Source organism: Sinohyriopsis cumingii, chromosome 11 (genome assembly GCF_028554795.1).
Source record: "Sinohyriopsis cumingii isolate HCF-2022 chromosome 11, ASM2855479v2, whole genome shotgun sequence".
Taxonomy (NCBI): Eukaryota; Metazoa; Mollusca; class Bivalvia; order Unionida; family Unionidae; genus Sinohyriopsis; species Sinohyriopsis cumingii.
This window is the reverse complement of record NC_142971.1, coordinates 110,836,133-110,853,173: the sequence shown is the minus strand read 5'-3', so window position 1 is coordinate 110,853,173 and position 17,041 is coordinate 110,836,133. Positions and strand designations below refer to the sequence as shown.

General features: G+C 35.1%; 1 protein-coding gene across 2 annotated transcripts in view; it reads right to left on the bottom strand.

Moving 5' to 3' along the window:
* Positions 1-3,182: 3,182 nt before the first annotated feature.
* The window catches only part of LOC149789291 (dihydrolipoyl dehydrogenase, mitochondrial-like), a 41,981-nt gene continuing 28,122 nt past the window's right edge, over positions 3,183-17,041 (bottom strand). For both annotated transcript variants that reach the window (XM_089975491.1, XM_089975490.1), the window contains exons 10-14: positions 16,793-16,854; positions 14,248-14,375; positions 6,617-6,754; positions 5,399-5,488; positions 3,183-4,310 (exon numbers count right to left, since the gene is read on the bottom strand). In XM_089975491.1, coding sequence (XP_089831617.1) covers positions 4,245-4,310; positions 5,399-5,488; positions 6,617-6,754; positions 14,248-14,375; positions 16,793-16,854 — 484 coding nt within the window. In that variant the 3' untranslated portion in view covers positions 3,183-4,244. The remainder of the gene's footprint in view (positions 4,311-5,398; positions 5,489-6,616; positions 6,755-14,247; positions 14,376-16,792; positions 16,855-17,041) is intronic.

Below are 17,041 nucleotides of genomic sequence, written 5' to 3'. Positions count from 1 at the left end.
GATTTTGATTCATTTTGTTTGCAAGATTTTGGATGAGCTCAGATATTTGAGCATCTCAGTCAGTCTTGCTGCAGCCATCCAAGTCTCTAGATCTAACATATCTTCATGAGTTGAAAGATTTGTAGCGAAATATATTAGCAGGCATCTCCTCAGCCACTCCAAGTGAATTACATTAAAAGAATGATGTGCAGTTACACTCTATAGGTATTTGCCTGGACTGTTTTTTTCTAATACACTTTTTGGGTTTTCAGCCAAGCCCTGAAGCACTTTCAGTATCACAAAAGGGTCTGGCTTGGATAGGGTTTGGTTCTCATCATTTCTTTTAAATGGTGAAAAATCTTGGCCAATTTCTTAGACTGACAAGTTTCTTCATACAAGTCACTTGTTGAAATATTTCTGGTCCTTTTGAGACCAGGTCTTTTACTAATGGATGAAGTTTTCGATGGTTATCCAATACTGTGTAAATATTTTCTCACCTGTTCTCCCCACTTGCCTTGGAATACAAAACACTGGACAGAGATTTATACTCTCTTAAAAGTGTTTCATATATTAGCTCTACTCAAGGTGATATACTCAGGTAAAGTCGAAACTGAACTTGATTGACCCTTGCCATCTCTCATAGCCTGTCATTTGTAATATTTGGTGAACAACAGCATGTTGATTAATCACAATGGTCACTTTAAAAGCTGTATGCAGAGCAATTAAACTGAATGTCTTTAACAGAGCTGCTGAAGCTTGGCATGACTAGCATATTGATCAGACTGGAACCTTCTGATCACGTATCTAAAGTTGAGGCCCAGAAAGAGTGTTGCATTTGAGAAGCAACTTTTTGCCTCTTCTCTACTCATTTACCCAGTACCCTTATCTCCAATGACATGAGATGCAACCCATGGCAAACAGGTTGCCTCCAGTCACTGACCTCTTATCATATATACTTACTTATAAGACAAGTCCAACTGCTGTAGCATAATGAGCTGGCAGATATGGGTCTGTGTAGTTTGTTGGGAGTAATTAGTTGATCAAACAACACTGACTCTGATCAGTAGGCACATTACTGTATGGTATATCAGGATCTGTGCTGTTTGCCATTTGACATGACTTATAAGCGAGTACATATGGTATGACATGCAGCAAGCACATGTAACACCTATTCTACAACCCTGAACCTGCAGGTGGAAGTGAAAGATGCAGTACAAGTCATAATAAGCTTCTGGGTGTGGTTGTAACAGAGATGGTTGTAACAGAGATGTATATCATCACCAATTTCATGATTCTAGAATAAATAGTGTCTGAAAATGAACATCACAAAACAATTTATTGATGTGGGCCATAACGACTTACTAATAAAATGAATGAGTAGTACTCACAAAGATGCATCCCCTAAATTTCATGATTCTAGATGGTGTACGCAGCATGCAAATAAAATCTCATAAGTACAAGGTCACAAAGCTAAATGCAAAAATTTAGGCCATAAAATGTGTGTCACAGTTATTGTTTTGTATGGCTGTAATACCAAGGGAGACGTGTAAGATCATTAGTTTAACAATTTAAGCATAAACACAAAAGAAACCCCAAGTTTACCATTATCAATGAAGTCAAAAAAGGTGGGTCACATTTAGGGGGTGTAGTAGTCATCAAGCTGCACCCTTTCACCAAGTTTCATAATTACAGGTGTAATAATATTGTGAAGGAGGCAATAAACCTGTATCAGCATAAGCTAAATGCAGATGCTTAACTAAGCCAGAAATGTCAAATGTAGGTCACATGGACCTTTTCTTGTAAGTGTGTGGAGCTCAGTGATTTTGTGATGAGGGTGTAGTACTCATTAACACGAATCCCTCACAAAGTTTCATGATTCTAGGTATATATACATGTGCAAAAACCTATCTGATCATGAGCTAAACAAAAAATGAATCTGAATCAGAAACATTTGAAAGAGGTCACAATGGCCTTCCTGGTTGTGGGGGAACAGTATTTATAGAGATCCATACAGTCATCTAGGCTGATGATTCTTGCAATTAATGAGCTTAAGAAATAAACACAAAATTTAACCTAAGTAAGTTAATAAAGTGTAAAGTATAGATCACTATCTACTTTTGTGATGAGGGTGCTATGAGATTCATCACCTCACCAAATTTCATGATTCCAGGTATACCAGTATTTAAATAGTGTGTAAAAACCCTGGGCTAATTGCAAGAACTTAACCAAGAATGTACAAAACTGTCCTTCTCAGCCCCTCCCCAGGTGTAGGTGTTAGGAGCCCAACTCCAAATCTGTCAAAGATTAGAAGAAAAACATGGATGCTGGGGATAGTATAATAGCTCTACTCTACTTTGTAGAGATGAGATGAAAAAGCAAAGGCAAAACAAATATGGTAAAATACTTTATATATCCATACTTTTAGTGATACTAAAAGATAAATCTGCCCATCTGCAGATGAATCCATCCCTGCATTTATCTGCATCTATCAGATGATTCTCTTTTTAACACCATCAACACTTATTACATTGTATTTTAATTTGGTAGTGTTGTATGACTCCTACTTGTACAATGGGGAATTATATAACAATGCAGAAAACCCCCACCCTGATACTGAGTCCAATGTGTTGTAACAATCTAAAATGCAAAATACCTAATTTTTTATTTCACAATCTTGAAACTAAGACCAATAACAATTAAGGATTATGATGTATATTCCAGACCCATCTGAGAATTCCAGTAATTTCTACCATTCCAATGCAATCCAAAAGATCAATCTGCTGATCTTTGACGCAATATCTCTCCGGCTGTCTAAACGTCTCCCCCATTATCTATCCAGAAGATTCCAAAAGCAAAAATCTAATATCTAAAACTTTCCAAAAAAAGGTCAGTTTTCTTAAGTTCAACTAGTGGTCTTATTAATGGGATTTCACTGTAATGTAGTGTTTAATGCCATTTTTCAGCACAAGATAGGCTATATATGGTAACCAGTATTAATGATGGAGGAAGAACCCAGGAAAACCCTGGAAATAACTACTGACGCACAAGAAGCTACTGGCAAGCTTTTTCATATACCCACATTGGCCGATTCCGAGACTCAAACCCACGTAGACAGTGGCGAGATGGCAGTGATCCATAGTGGTGAGCGCTTTAGACCACTCGGGGCCCCTGATTTCACTTTAACAATAACAAGAAACAAACAATGTTGAAAACAGTGTTTAATTCTAATAATAATGTACAATGTTTTTACAAATCTGCTTTGTGTTAAACAAAAGTGTCTTGCACTCAGTGAAATACATGTTCTACTTTATACTGTTTATTCTATGCAGTTATCTGCACATTTCCATCACAAAAATGAACTAAATCAGTGCATAATGTCCAACCAGCAGTACTGACAGTCTATTAATGAATACCTTAAAAGAAATGCTTTTACATTTTTAGCTAAATAATACATAGTTATAATGATAAAACAAATAGCCCAAGACTTTTGATACTGTAAGGTATTACTTGGATCATCTTGTGCCAAATAAATGGGTAAAAACTTTACAATGAAGAAAGAGCTGAGTTTTGTAGATTCTTTTTTTCTTTTACAGGTAAGATTCCTGATATTTATTCCAATTCATTAGCAAAAATTTTCAATGTATCAGGGATATGTTTCAAATGAGAATAGGTAATATAACCTAGTTTTAAATTTTAGATTTTAACTACAATCCAGTCTGCTGCAAAATAATATTCAGACATCACCAATGACTTCCACCCACAATTCTACAGTTCAAAAGAACCAAAGAAAACAGGTGTTCACAAAATTTAAAACAAAAATTCTGTTTGATGCATGTTGTGCAAGCAAATAAATGCATCACACAAAAAACATTTCCACTGCTGCTAAATTGATATACATGCATTATACAATCTGTAACATAGCATTCATTATATCATAAAATATAAAGATACTTGGTTCATATCATTCTACAAATTATCAAGTCTGGGGGACCCTTAATTTAAGGTACCTTTACTCACAGGACTGGTTTGAAACGAAGCACCAAAAATGTGTGGAGAAAGAAAGAAAAAAGATGCAGATATGTCACTTCATCCAAGTTGTTATTCTAGTATATTCTTCCTCATGATTTGAAAATTCTGGATGACAGATGCAAGTGCATATCTCAAGTTTATTTCAGGCAAGATAATATTGATGTAATAACACCATTAAAGTTAGTTGTAAAGTTCATTCATTCCTATCACTGTATAATACAGGTTATATTTCACATTCAAAAATTAATAGGCTTTCCACAGTATGCCATTAAATGGGCCTCCCTCAATGCTTCAGAAACGGTCTGCAAATACAAAAAGAAATGAGATATATTGTAATTTAGAACATTTTCAATAAACATAAAAAGATTCAACAAATCAGCAAGAAAAATAAATTTGGGAAAATAATATTTTTGAGGCAAAGATCAAAGCATAACACAGTATGACAGGTGATTATTAGTTCACAAAACTTCTAAGCTGCAAATATGCTGTATTTATTAACTTGTGATCATTAAAGGTCATTACAATTTGATCTGAAGTAAATACTTGGTGAAAGAAATAACAAATTTAAATTAGCGGTTTATTCTCATATTTAAAACACACAAAAAATCGGATAAAATTGATTAATTGATTATACAGTGGTTTACAAATGAAAAGAAACAAATTAAGCTAAAATAAATTATTTTACCAATACAAAAGTTACCATGAAAAAAAAAGACTTTTTATTTCTGGTTCTGAGGTGTTTAAGCCTATTTTTCATCAAATGACTGTCTCAATGGTGTCCATGATATCTGGTGAAGGAAGAACTTGTGAAGACCCTTGGAAGAATCAATGGCCCATTGGACTTGAATTCATGCAGACAGAGGCGAGATGTATGAGTGATCCACCTGACCACACAGGGCCCCCATGAAGAGTTAACATATTATCCACTGTTTTATGAATGAACAGAAGGAAAAAAAAAAAGGGGAAATGTTCAACATGAAAGCACAAGTTTGCATGCCATCCGTACAACTTATATATAATTAGTAGAATACATTACAGAAATAATGATCACTTGCACTCGTACAACTGAGTTTTTCATACTCTTGATGCAAACTGGAATTTTCGTTTCATGAAACTAAAAGGATACTAATATAATCTCTGAAAAGGGGTATAGGATAAACAGAATAAGTTTCATATCTCTATATTGAACAGAGTGGCTTAACAGTAGATAGAATTTTATTTTCTTCTATCATCCAAGGGATGTTCATAGATAACGCAGTGGACCAGTATATGGCCAGCTGTCCTAGTTGGGAAATTTCATCCAGATTCATCCATTTCCTTTATATTTGAGCTAACAGAACACATAATGTCTTGTTAAAAGACAGTGTAGATAAAATAAGTTTAAACTTACAGGGTGGGCATGGCAGACTCTAGCTACATCCTCACATGATGCTCCATATTCCATGGCTAATACAGCTTCATTGATCAACTCTCCTGCAACCTACAAAATCCATACAGAAATTGAAAGAACTGCATCTGTAGAAGCAAGTACTTGTTTTTCCTTCATCTGGTGTGGTCTTATTAGTAATTTCCTCCAAGTCATAACAGGTTCATATTAACATTAAGCTGGTTGGGTAAGTGTGAAAAGCAAATGACTCTAATGTTGATAAAGACAAAGATAAATTAAATTTAAGTAATCAAAAGTATTAGTTTTTGTTTCACCAACTGATATGGCATAGATGTAGCTTTTCCAGCATCAAAACATTAATTAAAGTGTGTTAAGTTTTATGTCTGATATGGGGGCAAGGTGTGCTGGTGTACATCACTGCATGGGCATAGGTGAGACAACAAGTTCTGCATAACACTTATCTGTAACGATAAGACACTTCTATTTCAAATGACAGAGAGAAAAAGGCCACATCACAACCTCAACAGAACTTGGCTCTACACATCTACAATAATTTCAATTTGTCTACATTAAAAATGTGTTAATGTGATATTAACCTTGTTGGCAATTAGTGTAGAGTTGAATAAGGGCTGTAACTGGATGAAAATATGCTGATAAATATCAGTTCATTTATACTTAATGGTAAGCAAGGCATACAAACTTTAATATGTCTATTTATTAGATACTTAATGCAGTACGATGCATTGCTGAATCCGACTTGGATTGGTTTTGGATAGGGTCAAACAGTTTACAGAATGACAAAAAAATAATGTAATGTGACAGATTAGGTCAACCCAAAGACACTGCTTTCTTAGGTTATGTATATTTATAAAATCAGCCTATGAAAGGGAGGTGAATTTATGAAACGGGGGTGGGGGTTACATGACTGTGCCAAAGAGCGAATTTAATCTTCTAAACTTTAATTCTGGAGCAAGTTTGGTACATGTGGTACCAGAAACGATATATTTTAACTTGTGGCTTTGCCACTTGTTAAAATATCATGTTACTCTTACCACACAATTTAAATATATCAAGTATTAATATACAAAAAGAAAATCTCTTCTACTTTTTTATAGTTTCTGCCTAGTTCTGTGAACATGATATTAGCTGGAGGCTAACAGACTTAAACGTCTTTATTAATATTGAAACAGAGATGTGAAGAAGAAAAAATGAACTACTTACAGATCCAATAAAATGGCAACCCAACAACCTATCTGTCTCTTTGTCAGCTAAAACTTTCACAAATCCATCTGTCTCATCATTTGTCTTGGCTCTACTGTTAGCTGATAAGGGGAATTTCCCAATTTTATACTGAACACCCTGAAAACAAAAATATTAAAGAGATGAGTTTTATTTTACAAGCACGTAAGACATAGGCCATGGCATCATCTGCACCAGATATTATGCTTTGCAACAAGAGTCATTTGAAGAAGATAGTATATCTCCCACTTAGGTAAAGACTCCAAGTGAAAGTACCCTACTCAAATTTGTATACCTTTAATCTTGATGCTAGTTTCCTATGGCCCAGCACTATAATCTGTATACCTTTAAGTTTGATACTAGTTTCCTATGGTCCAGCACTCTAATTTGTATACCTTTAATCTAGATGCTAGTTTCATATGGTCCAGCACTCTAATTTGTATACCTTTAATCTTGATGCTAGTTTCATATGGTCCAGCACTCTAATTTGTATACCCTTAATCTTGATGTTAGTTTCCTATGGTCTATCACTGGAATTTGTATACCTTTTAATTTTGATACTAGTTTCCTATGGTCCAGCTATTGAATTTGTGTCTGCATGTGTGTGTGTGTGATTTGGATTTTTAATGTAGCTTTAACAAGTTTTCAGTCATATTTGCTATGATGTCTGCAGTGTGGCAGTCTATAGTGATGTTTAGCACTGAGGCATCATGCTACTGACATGTGGTATCATGTCCCACCCAGTCACATTATCCTGACACCAGGCCTACCAGTCCTAACACAAAACTTCTAATACTGAGTGTCAAGCAAGGCAGCTGCTAGTACCATTTTTTATAAGTCTTTGGTATAATTTGTGTGGGGTTCAAACCTGTGACCTCCCACATCCAAGGCAGATGCTCTAACCACTCAGAGCACCAGAGTGGTCCTCAAATTTGTATACCTTTTAATCCTGATATCAGTTTCCTAAGGTCCAGCACTCAAATTTGTATACCTTTTAATCCTGATATCAGTTTCCTAAGGTCCAGCACTCAAATTTGTATACCTTTTAATCCTGATATCAGTTTCCTAAGGTCCAGCACTCAAATCTGTATACCTTTTAATACTGATACGAGTTTTCTACGGTTCAGCACTCTATATTTGTATACAACCTACGCTACACTGTTTCAGTGGTAAAAGAAAGTACTGAATGAAGAAATTTCAAAGTGTCAAATGTACCTGACATACAAGCTTGACATGTATAACAAGTTTGGTTTAAATATCTTGAACAATGAGAGTTATGACTGTCACGTGTCATAGTGATAGTTACATCCCACTATAGGCATATAAAATCCTCCAAGAAGATAAACTTGTCTGCAAAAACATCTGCTTGGATAAAGAATGATTTAGAAAACAATTCCACACAGGAAGTTCATATTTACCAAGCAAACAGGGGAGTGATAATCATCAAAAGTTTCGTTCCAGAAAGTAAGGTCTTAATGTGGATATATGATTAACAAACAAACTGATAAAAACAGTAAAATTATTTAACTGAAGAATTGCAAAATGCAAAAGGCATTACAAATCAAGCTTCAAATCACACTGAGACAGATGTCTTTTAAACATTTCTGGAGTTTTGCTCTGGAAACAAAAATGTGGATAGTGGATGAAGGAATGGACAACCTCCCCCCCAATTAAAATGACATTTAAACTGAAGACTTATGAAAAGCAAATGGCCCATCCAGACCACTTGTCAGATGTGTCTATCAACATTCATAGTGATTTTCTGAAGAGTTTTGGACTTGTGTTCCTGCAATGAGAGTGTGAATGATTGCTGGCTGGCTGAACAGATAAATTGGGTGAAAATGTTACAAATGTCAAAACTGAACTTAAGTTATATACGACTAAACCTGCTGTGCAGAAACTTTTATTTTCTTTACTGGCCTGTCATGGCCTTTGACCAAAATCAGTATTTAACAAAATTCCAACCCAACATGTAAGCCATCCATAAACTAATAAGCAGTCACACAGTTGACAACAGATATTTTTGTGCAGAAACCATTTTTCTTTGTTCAGCCATAGTGACTTTGATGTTTGACCTCTGAATCAATAGGTTTCTATCTCACTCCAAGTGCAAGCCTGTCTAAATGTTTGGTACAAGACTGATGCATATTAGTCACAGTGATATTGACCCCCAAAATCAATAAGTTTCTTCCTTATGCCATGTGCAAGCCAATAAGTATAGTCCAGATCTGTTTTATATTCTGTTGAAACCATTTTTCTTCTTTCAGTCAGGGAACTTTACCTTTGATAATTTGACTCCAAACTGTCAGATTTCTTCTTGACTCGACGTGAAAGCCATCCATTAAGTTTGGCCGAAGTCTGTGATGCAGAACTAAAGTTAATATGTAGAAATGACCTTTCTTCTTTCAGTCAGTGACTTTGACCTTTGGACCCCAGAAGTGATATACCACAAATGCAAGCTGGTTTGGTATGGTAGACATGGAGAACTTGAGCCAATGTTTGGAAATGATACGGGAAACAGATGGACTGACAGATGCCATAACATGACACTCTGTCTTTGGTGGATGTATGAAAACATAAAATACTGAATACTGAAGAATTTTGAATGGCACATGGGTCATCTGGATCACTAGTTCAACACATGTACAAAGTATCATAGCCATAGATTGAATGATTTGTGACTTGTACTCTGGACTGAAAATGTTACAGATTACAGAAAGACAGACGGACACAGTGCCAGTTATATCCCAGAAGTAGAAAGGCCTTTCATGCCAAAGTTTCTGCAAAGCTGTTTAGATATTTTATCTGCACCCAAGACACAGAATTTCACATAAGACTCATGATGACTAGATGGATGGATACAATCTATACTTTTAAACACAAGCCTTGAGTATGCATTTAAGTAATGACATTCCTCCTTCAAGTAAGTCAGAGGACTTAAGTACTGCTAACATGATTTGATGCCTGGAAAGCAGAAGGCATTTAGGCTCATGTTTGATGCCTGAAAATTTCTTGTGTACAGTAAAACCTGTCCTGAGCGACCTCTGCTAGAAGTGACCACCTGTCATTTCCGACCACAATCGTAATGCACGGATCAATTTTACTATATAAACGCTCTGTTATGAACGACCACCTGCTGAATGCAACCAGTGACCGCGATTTCTGGGCAAAATATGCATTTTTACACTGCAAAACAGATTGACACCACTGACCTTAACTTAATCCTTTGTAAACACTAGAGCTCGGGATAAATGTAGTATGCAAACAAAGAGCACATTAAATAACACTATAGTTGAACAACCATATATCGAGATAAGCACCTCTAACCATCATTTAATCCTTTGTAACAAAGACTGCATAAATAGCAAAGATTGCTCTAATAAAGTATTTAAAAATAATTTGTCTTGCTACAGTACCAGTTTTGTGAAATTTACAACTCCAGCATACGGTGTCATTTGTAAACTGCAGTAAACCAGACTAAAGTACATGTCACTAACCGCCACTGTAGTGCTGAAGTCATGTGAATAGCCAGTAAGAGTAACATCAAAGGGAGTAATGATGGATATACGCAGTCAATTTAGAGGTTTGTATTTTTTCTTTATCTTTATGAAAACTCACAAAACGCCGGTAGTCCTTATGTCCCAGTGAGAAATCGTTTGAAAGGGCTTCAGTGTAGGTTTGAGTACATCGTTTGTCCTTCCAGTTAATCCATAATGCCTGGAGGGTGAATGAGCTCATTGTCTTTAATACTAGTAAGTGTGAATCATTTCCGGATTTTTTTGAAATTATTTTTTATTTCTTTTGTTAGTGTTTCACCAAGCCACCATCTGTTTACATGGGTGCAGATGGTCGGAACATTTGTTTATGGAGCTATAATGCTGTTGATTTAAACTTCGTCTCAGAATAAATGTATTGTTTCTTGATGAGTTAATTATGTCTTTTGGTTTCATTCATTGGTACATAATATATATTCCACATTTCCCCAAAACCGGACCAAAACCGATAGTCTTTATAATGTCAACACTAATAACAACAGCAGAATCTCCGCTGAAAAAAAGAAAAATTTTAACACTGGAAGAAAGGATTAATGTCACTGAAAGAAATGAAAAATGCGAGACCACTCGCAAAATAGCAGTCAGCTTAAGCGTCGGTAAAACGCAAGTTCAAAATGTAATGAAAGACAAGAAGTCCATTAGAAACGAATGGCAGAAAGGTGCACAAGCACAGAAGAAATATGCCATGGCATGACGGACAGTTTACGGAGATCTGAACAAGCGAGTATGGGAGTGGTTTTGTGTTGCAAGGAGTAAAAACGTACCAGTAAGTGGAAAGTTGATTCAGGAAAAGGCAATAATTGAGATACATGTTCAGACCAAATGGCTGAGTAAAACATGTCAACAAAGAAGTATAATGGCTTTCTTTTAAAAAAAAACAAGTGAATAAGTGTATAAAATAAGATATATACATCATATCTAACTGTTCATTTTTTGTACATATTAATGTGATGTTGAAATATAAATTTTATTCTCGTTGTTTGATAGATGTATATCTTTATTGTATAAAGATATTTTGAGAGGAATGCATGCAATATTTAACAAGATTTATGAATAAAGGATATGATACATGTACAGTGAGTATGGGTATTATTTATTTTTCAACAATGCTAACTACTGACCCTGAAAACCAGTCCATTTTCACACACCTCTTACGAGAGACCACTTTTGGTTGGCAGAAGTGGCAGTCTCTCCTAACAGGTTTTACTGTATAAGCAATGGTCATGAATGCTTTATATTCCTTTGGGTAATCTTTGCTTTCATGTGTTTAAATGGCCACATCATTCATCAACCTGGGCTTGAGTAAAGTTTGTGCCTAGAGATAGTATTTAGTAACATTTGAGGCAGAAGATAGTGTTTGGTAACGTTTGAAGCTTGAGATAGTGTTTAGCAAAGTTTGAGGCTTGAGATAGTGTTTAGTAAAGTTTGAGGCTAGAGATAGTGTTTAGTAAAGTTTGAGGCTAGAGATAGTGTTATTAAAGTTTGAGGCTTGAGATAATGTTTAGTAAAGTTTGAGGCTAGAGATAGTGTTCAGTAAAGTTTGAGGCTTGAGATAGTGTTTAGTAAAGTTTGAGGCTAGAGATAGTGTTTAGTAAAGTCTGAGGCTAGAGATAGTGTTTAGTAAAATTTGAGGCTAGAGATAATGTTTAGTAAAGTTTGAGGCTAGAGATAGTGTTCAGTAAAGTTTGAGGCTTGAGATAGTGTTTAGTAAAGTTTGAGGCTAGAGATAGTGTTTAGTAAAGTTTGAGGCTAGAGATAGTGTTCAGTAAAGTTTGAGGCTTGAGATAGTGTTTAGTAAAGTTTGAGGCTAGAGATAGTGTTTAGTAAAGTTTTAGGCTTGAGATAGTGTTTAGTAAAGTTTGAGGCTAGAGATAGTGTTTAGGAAAGTTTTAGGCTTGAGATAGTGTTTAGTAAAGTTTGAGGCTAGAGAAAGTGTTTAGTATAATAAAGTCTGAGGCTAGAGATAGTGTTATTAAAGTTTGAGGCTAGAGATAGTGTTTAGTAAAGTTTTAGGCTTGAGATAGTGTTTAGTAAAGTTTGAGGCTTGAGATAGTGTTTAGTAAAGTTTTAGGCTTGAGATAGTGTTTAGTAAAGTTTGAGGCTAGAGATAGTGTTTAGTAAAGTTTGAGGCTAGAGATAGTGTTATTAAAGTTTGAGGCTAGAGATAGTGTTTAGTAAAGTTTTAGGCTTGAGATAGTGTTTAGTAAAGTTTGAGGCTTGAGATAGTGTTTAGTAACATTTGAGGCTTGAGATAGTGTTTAATAAAGTTTGAGGCTTGAGATAGTGTTTAGTAAAGTTTGAGGCTAGAGATAGTGTTATTAAAGTTTGAGGCTAGAGATAGTGTTTAGGAAAGTTTTAGGCTTGAGACAGTGTTTAGTAAAGTTTGAGGCTAGAGATAGTGTTTAGTAAAGTTTGAGGCTAGAGATAGTGTTATTAAAGTTTGAGGCTAGAGATAGTGTTTAGTAAAGTTTTAGACTTGAGATAGTGTTTAGTAAAGTTTGAGGCTTGAGATAGTGTTTAGTAAAGTTTTAGGCTTGAGATAGTGTTTAGTAAAGTTTGAGGCTAGAGATAGTGTTAAGTAAAGTTTGAGGCTAGAGATAGTGTTCAGTAAAGTTTGAGGCTTGAGATAGTGTTTAGTAAAGTTTGAGGCTAGAGATAGTGTTTAGTAAAGTTTAAGGCTTGAGATAGTGTTTAGTAAAGTTTGAGGCTAGAGATAGTGTTTAGTAAAGTTTGAGGCTAGAGATAGTGTTCAGTAAAGTTTGAGGCTTGAGATAGTGTTTAGTAAAGTTTGAGGCTAGAGATAGTGTTTAGTAAAGTTTTAGGCTTGAGATAGTGTTTAGGAAAGTTTGAGGCTAGAGACAGTGTTTAGGAAAGTTTTAGGCTTGAGATAGTGTTTAGTAAAGTTTGAGGCTAGAGATAGTGTTTAGTAAAGTTTGAGGCTAGAGATAGTGTTTAGTAAAGTTTGAGGCTAGAGATAGTGTTTAGGAAAGTTTTAGGCTTGAGATAGTGTTTAGTAAAGTTTGAGGCTAGAGATAGTGTTTAGTAAAGTTTGAGGCTAGAGACAGTGTTTAGGAAAGTTTTAGGCTTGAGATAGTGTTTAGTAAAGTTTGAGGCTAGAGATAGTGTTTAGTAAAGTTTTAGGCTTGAGATAGTGTTTAGTAAAGTTTGAGGCTAGAGATAGTGTTCAGTAAAGTTTGAGGCTAGAGATAGTGTTCAGTAAAGTTTGAGGCTTGAGATAGTGTTTAGTAAAGTTTGAGGCTAGAGATAGTGTTTAGTAGAGTTTGAGGCTAGAGATAGTGTTCAGTAAAGTTTGAGGCTAGAGATAGTGTTTAGTAAAGTTTGAGGCTTGAGATAGTGTTTAGTAAAGTTTGAGGCTAGAGATAGTGTTTAGTAAAGTTTGAGGCTAGAGATAGTGTTATTAAAGTTTGAGGCTAGAGATAGTGTTTAGTAAAGTTTGAGGCTAGAGATAGTGTTTAGTAAAGTTTGAGGCTAGAGATAGTGTTTAGTAAAGTTTGAGGCTAGAGATAGTGTTCAGTAAAGTTTGAGGCTAGAGATAGTGTTTAGTAAAGTTTGAGGCTAGAGATAGTGTTTAGTAAAGTTTGAGGCTAGAGATAGTGTTTAGTAAAGTTTGAGGCTAGAGATAGTGTTCAGTAAAGTTTGAGGCTAGAGATAGTGTTTAGTAAAGTTTGAGGCTAGAGATAGTGTTTAGTAAAGTTTGAGGCTAGAGATAGTGTTTAGTAAAGTTTGAGGCTAGAGATAGTGTTATTAAAGTTTGAGGCTAGAGATAGTGTTATTAAAGTTTGAGGCTAGAGATAGTGTTTAGTAAAGTTTGAGGCTAGAGATAGTGTTTAGTAAAGTTTGAGGCTAGAGATAGTGTTTAGTAAAGTTTGAGGCTAGAGATAGTGTTCAGTAAAGTTTTAGGCCTGAGATAGTGTTTAGTAAAGTTTGATACATTTTATGGAAATCTGTGGAATCATAATTTAAGCAATTACATGAAATTTTCAAACAATCATATACACTTTATAACATTTTGATCTTGTAACTATGAATTATACATACTTCCTCCTTCAGCTGTTCCTCTGATTTTCCAACCCAAGCAACTTCTGGATGCGTGTAAATGACCGATGGGACACAGTTGTAATCTATATGGACTGCTCCACCACACATTCCTTCCACACAAATTATACCTAGAATAATTGAGGAAAAAATTACAAGGAAAGTGTTAATGCCATTTTTAAAATGCATAATCTCCCCCATGATCCTTGTCAATCTGTTCCATCATTATTTACTATTAGCTGACTTATTAAAGAGTAACATAGAATTTATCTTTTATTTTGAAGACTATGGCTAGTATACCAAGCTCACCCTTGAATTACTGCTGTAAACCAGCTTGTTTTTTTCAGATGCTACTGACTTTTGAGAACTTTCCATCACGAGTAAGTAAATGAGACAAATAATGGTACACAGATGTTCTAAATCAAACTGGTGTTATAATTCATATATTTTGCTGAAAATGAAATTGACCAAGCTCTTCTTCATATAAAACCTCATGTCAAATATCATTTTGATCAATTAGGTCCTTCAAAAATTAATGAACAAAGGAACATTTTGGGTGGATGTGACTGGATGAAATGGAAAGACAGGGATAACAATATCAGAGCCCTAGATAAGGACTTGATAGATTAAGTATTTAATTCCCTGGAATGGGACTGTTCTTTCATAATTTGATGAACTATTTTGATGGACTAAATTTAAAATACAAAAACTTACTATTTCAGACTTAGTCTTATTGATCAAGACAATATTGATGGCCATCTGAAGGCAAATGGCCTAGGGATCAAGACTTATTAAAAGTATTTTCAATTATGTGATTCTATTTGAGTCAGTGTTCTGAAAATGATAAAGTACTATTATTTCACACATGCAAACATCTACTTGTACTAATAGCATTGTTTATACTGATCGAACATTACATTATAAAACATGAACATGTTACATAGTGGGAGCAATATTTACTTTGGTTTGGTTTGGTTTACAGGGATCATGCTGGGCATCGTCAATGTCACAAATTGCTATTGTTGTCCTTATTAGCGACAAAATATACCATCTGGCAATTTTGTATTTTGTAATGGGATTTGACAGATACATGAATTTTCTAACATATGATCTAATACTCAAATTCATGGATTTTTCATATACATGTACATTACTTAACACAATGTGGGGTGTACTACACAAAATACAAGTTGTCAATATACAAGTGTATTTCAGACTAGTTGTTTTCATTTGATCAAAATTTCCATTGTATTTTTCTCTCTCTCTTTGTAAATCCTAGTCACCAAAAAAAGATTCACTTGTTTGCAGAATTTCAATTTATTTTTAAACCCCTCCCCCTTACTTATCTACACATTCGCTTATGTCGACAATATTACCTTGTTCCCAAGGGTGTTGAGATAATACTATCATGAAAACTGCAACATTTTATGAAAATTGGCGAGAATATATTGAGGTTGGCAATTTTGGGGTGACAACTTCTTTAAAGCCAGCGCCAACCTGGGGTTTAGTACTTTTCTTACAACAACACAAGTAAGTAGTGCCAAGGAAACTGGAGTAAAGAGTCTTGCTAAGGGCACACCACAGAAGCTGGTCCACGCTAGTCCAATGATAGGATCTGAACCAACACCCTTTTGATCTCAAGTCTGGCATACAAGAAATAAAGACAAAGTGGCTCTCAAAAACTTGGCCTAAATGCTTAAAATTAAACTGTTTTTCATAATCTGAACACATTAAAAAATTTCTTCATGTATTTTTAGTCAATCTGTCTGCATACAAAATACAAATATGTCACCACCTCCATGGGCATAACAAGATACACAGGCACATGTCAATATGACATGGCTGTCCCTAAAAATATAACACATATAACGGGAAAAGTTACAACTTAAATAGGGGCCATAATGTTCTGGTAGCTGCAGTAGCTCAGCAGGTAAAGAATCAATATCTGCCAAAAACCTGCACAGATCAGCTGCTTTGCTGTGTCCTTGAGAAATGTACTTAGCTCCCATTTCCTCAGCATGATATGGCCAATAATGAGTTCACAGTGCTGTTAAAACCAACAAAGTCAAAACAGAACATTCTTACATTTGTTGGATAAAGGTAAAAATTAAAGCTGACCCAGATACTATTAATTTAACCAAATTTGCTTTCAATCCATGTTGTTGCTGTTGTAGGGTTTAATGCCATTTTTAGCACATGATAAGCTATACATGGCAGCCAGTATTAATGATAGAGGAAGAACCCGAGAAATCCCCAGAAAGAACTACTGACCCTTGAGAAGCTACTGGCAAGCTTTCTCACACACCCACATTGGCTGAATCCGAGACTCAAACCCACGCAGACAGAGGTGAGATGACAGTGATCTGTAACAGAGAGCGCTTTAGACCACTCGGACACTCGGGGCCCCCTCAATCCATGTAGTCCATATAAGTTGTTGAGCTAAAATGAAATCTGCAATGCAATGACATGACAGGATATAATAGATGGTCAGAGGCAACACTATTATACCCTATAAATCTGGCATACCAAGAGGACAAAATCACTCTACCTTCATCTTCAGCTTTGTGGGCCAGCATGGGTCCTTTGATGCAGTCTCCTATGGCATATATACTGAAAGAGTTGAAAAACAATTTTGTTTAGTGTAAAGATGCAAACTAAAAATGTTCTATTATTTTAAGAGCTGCAAATTTATATGACTACTTTCATAAAATAATCATTTATGATAATTTACAATCTGGCATTATCGACAAATATTTGCTTACACTTTTTGAAATTATAATTAGGTAGCTTTAATAAT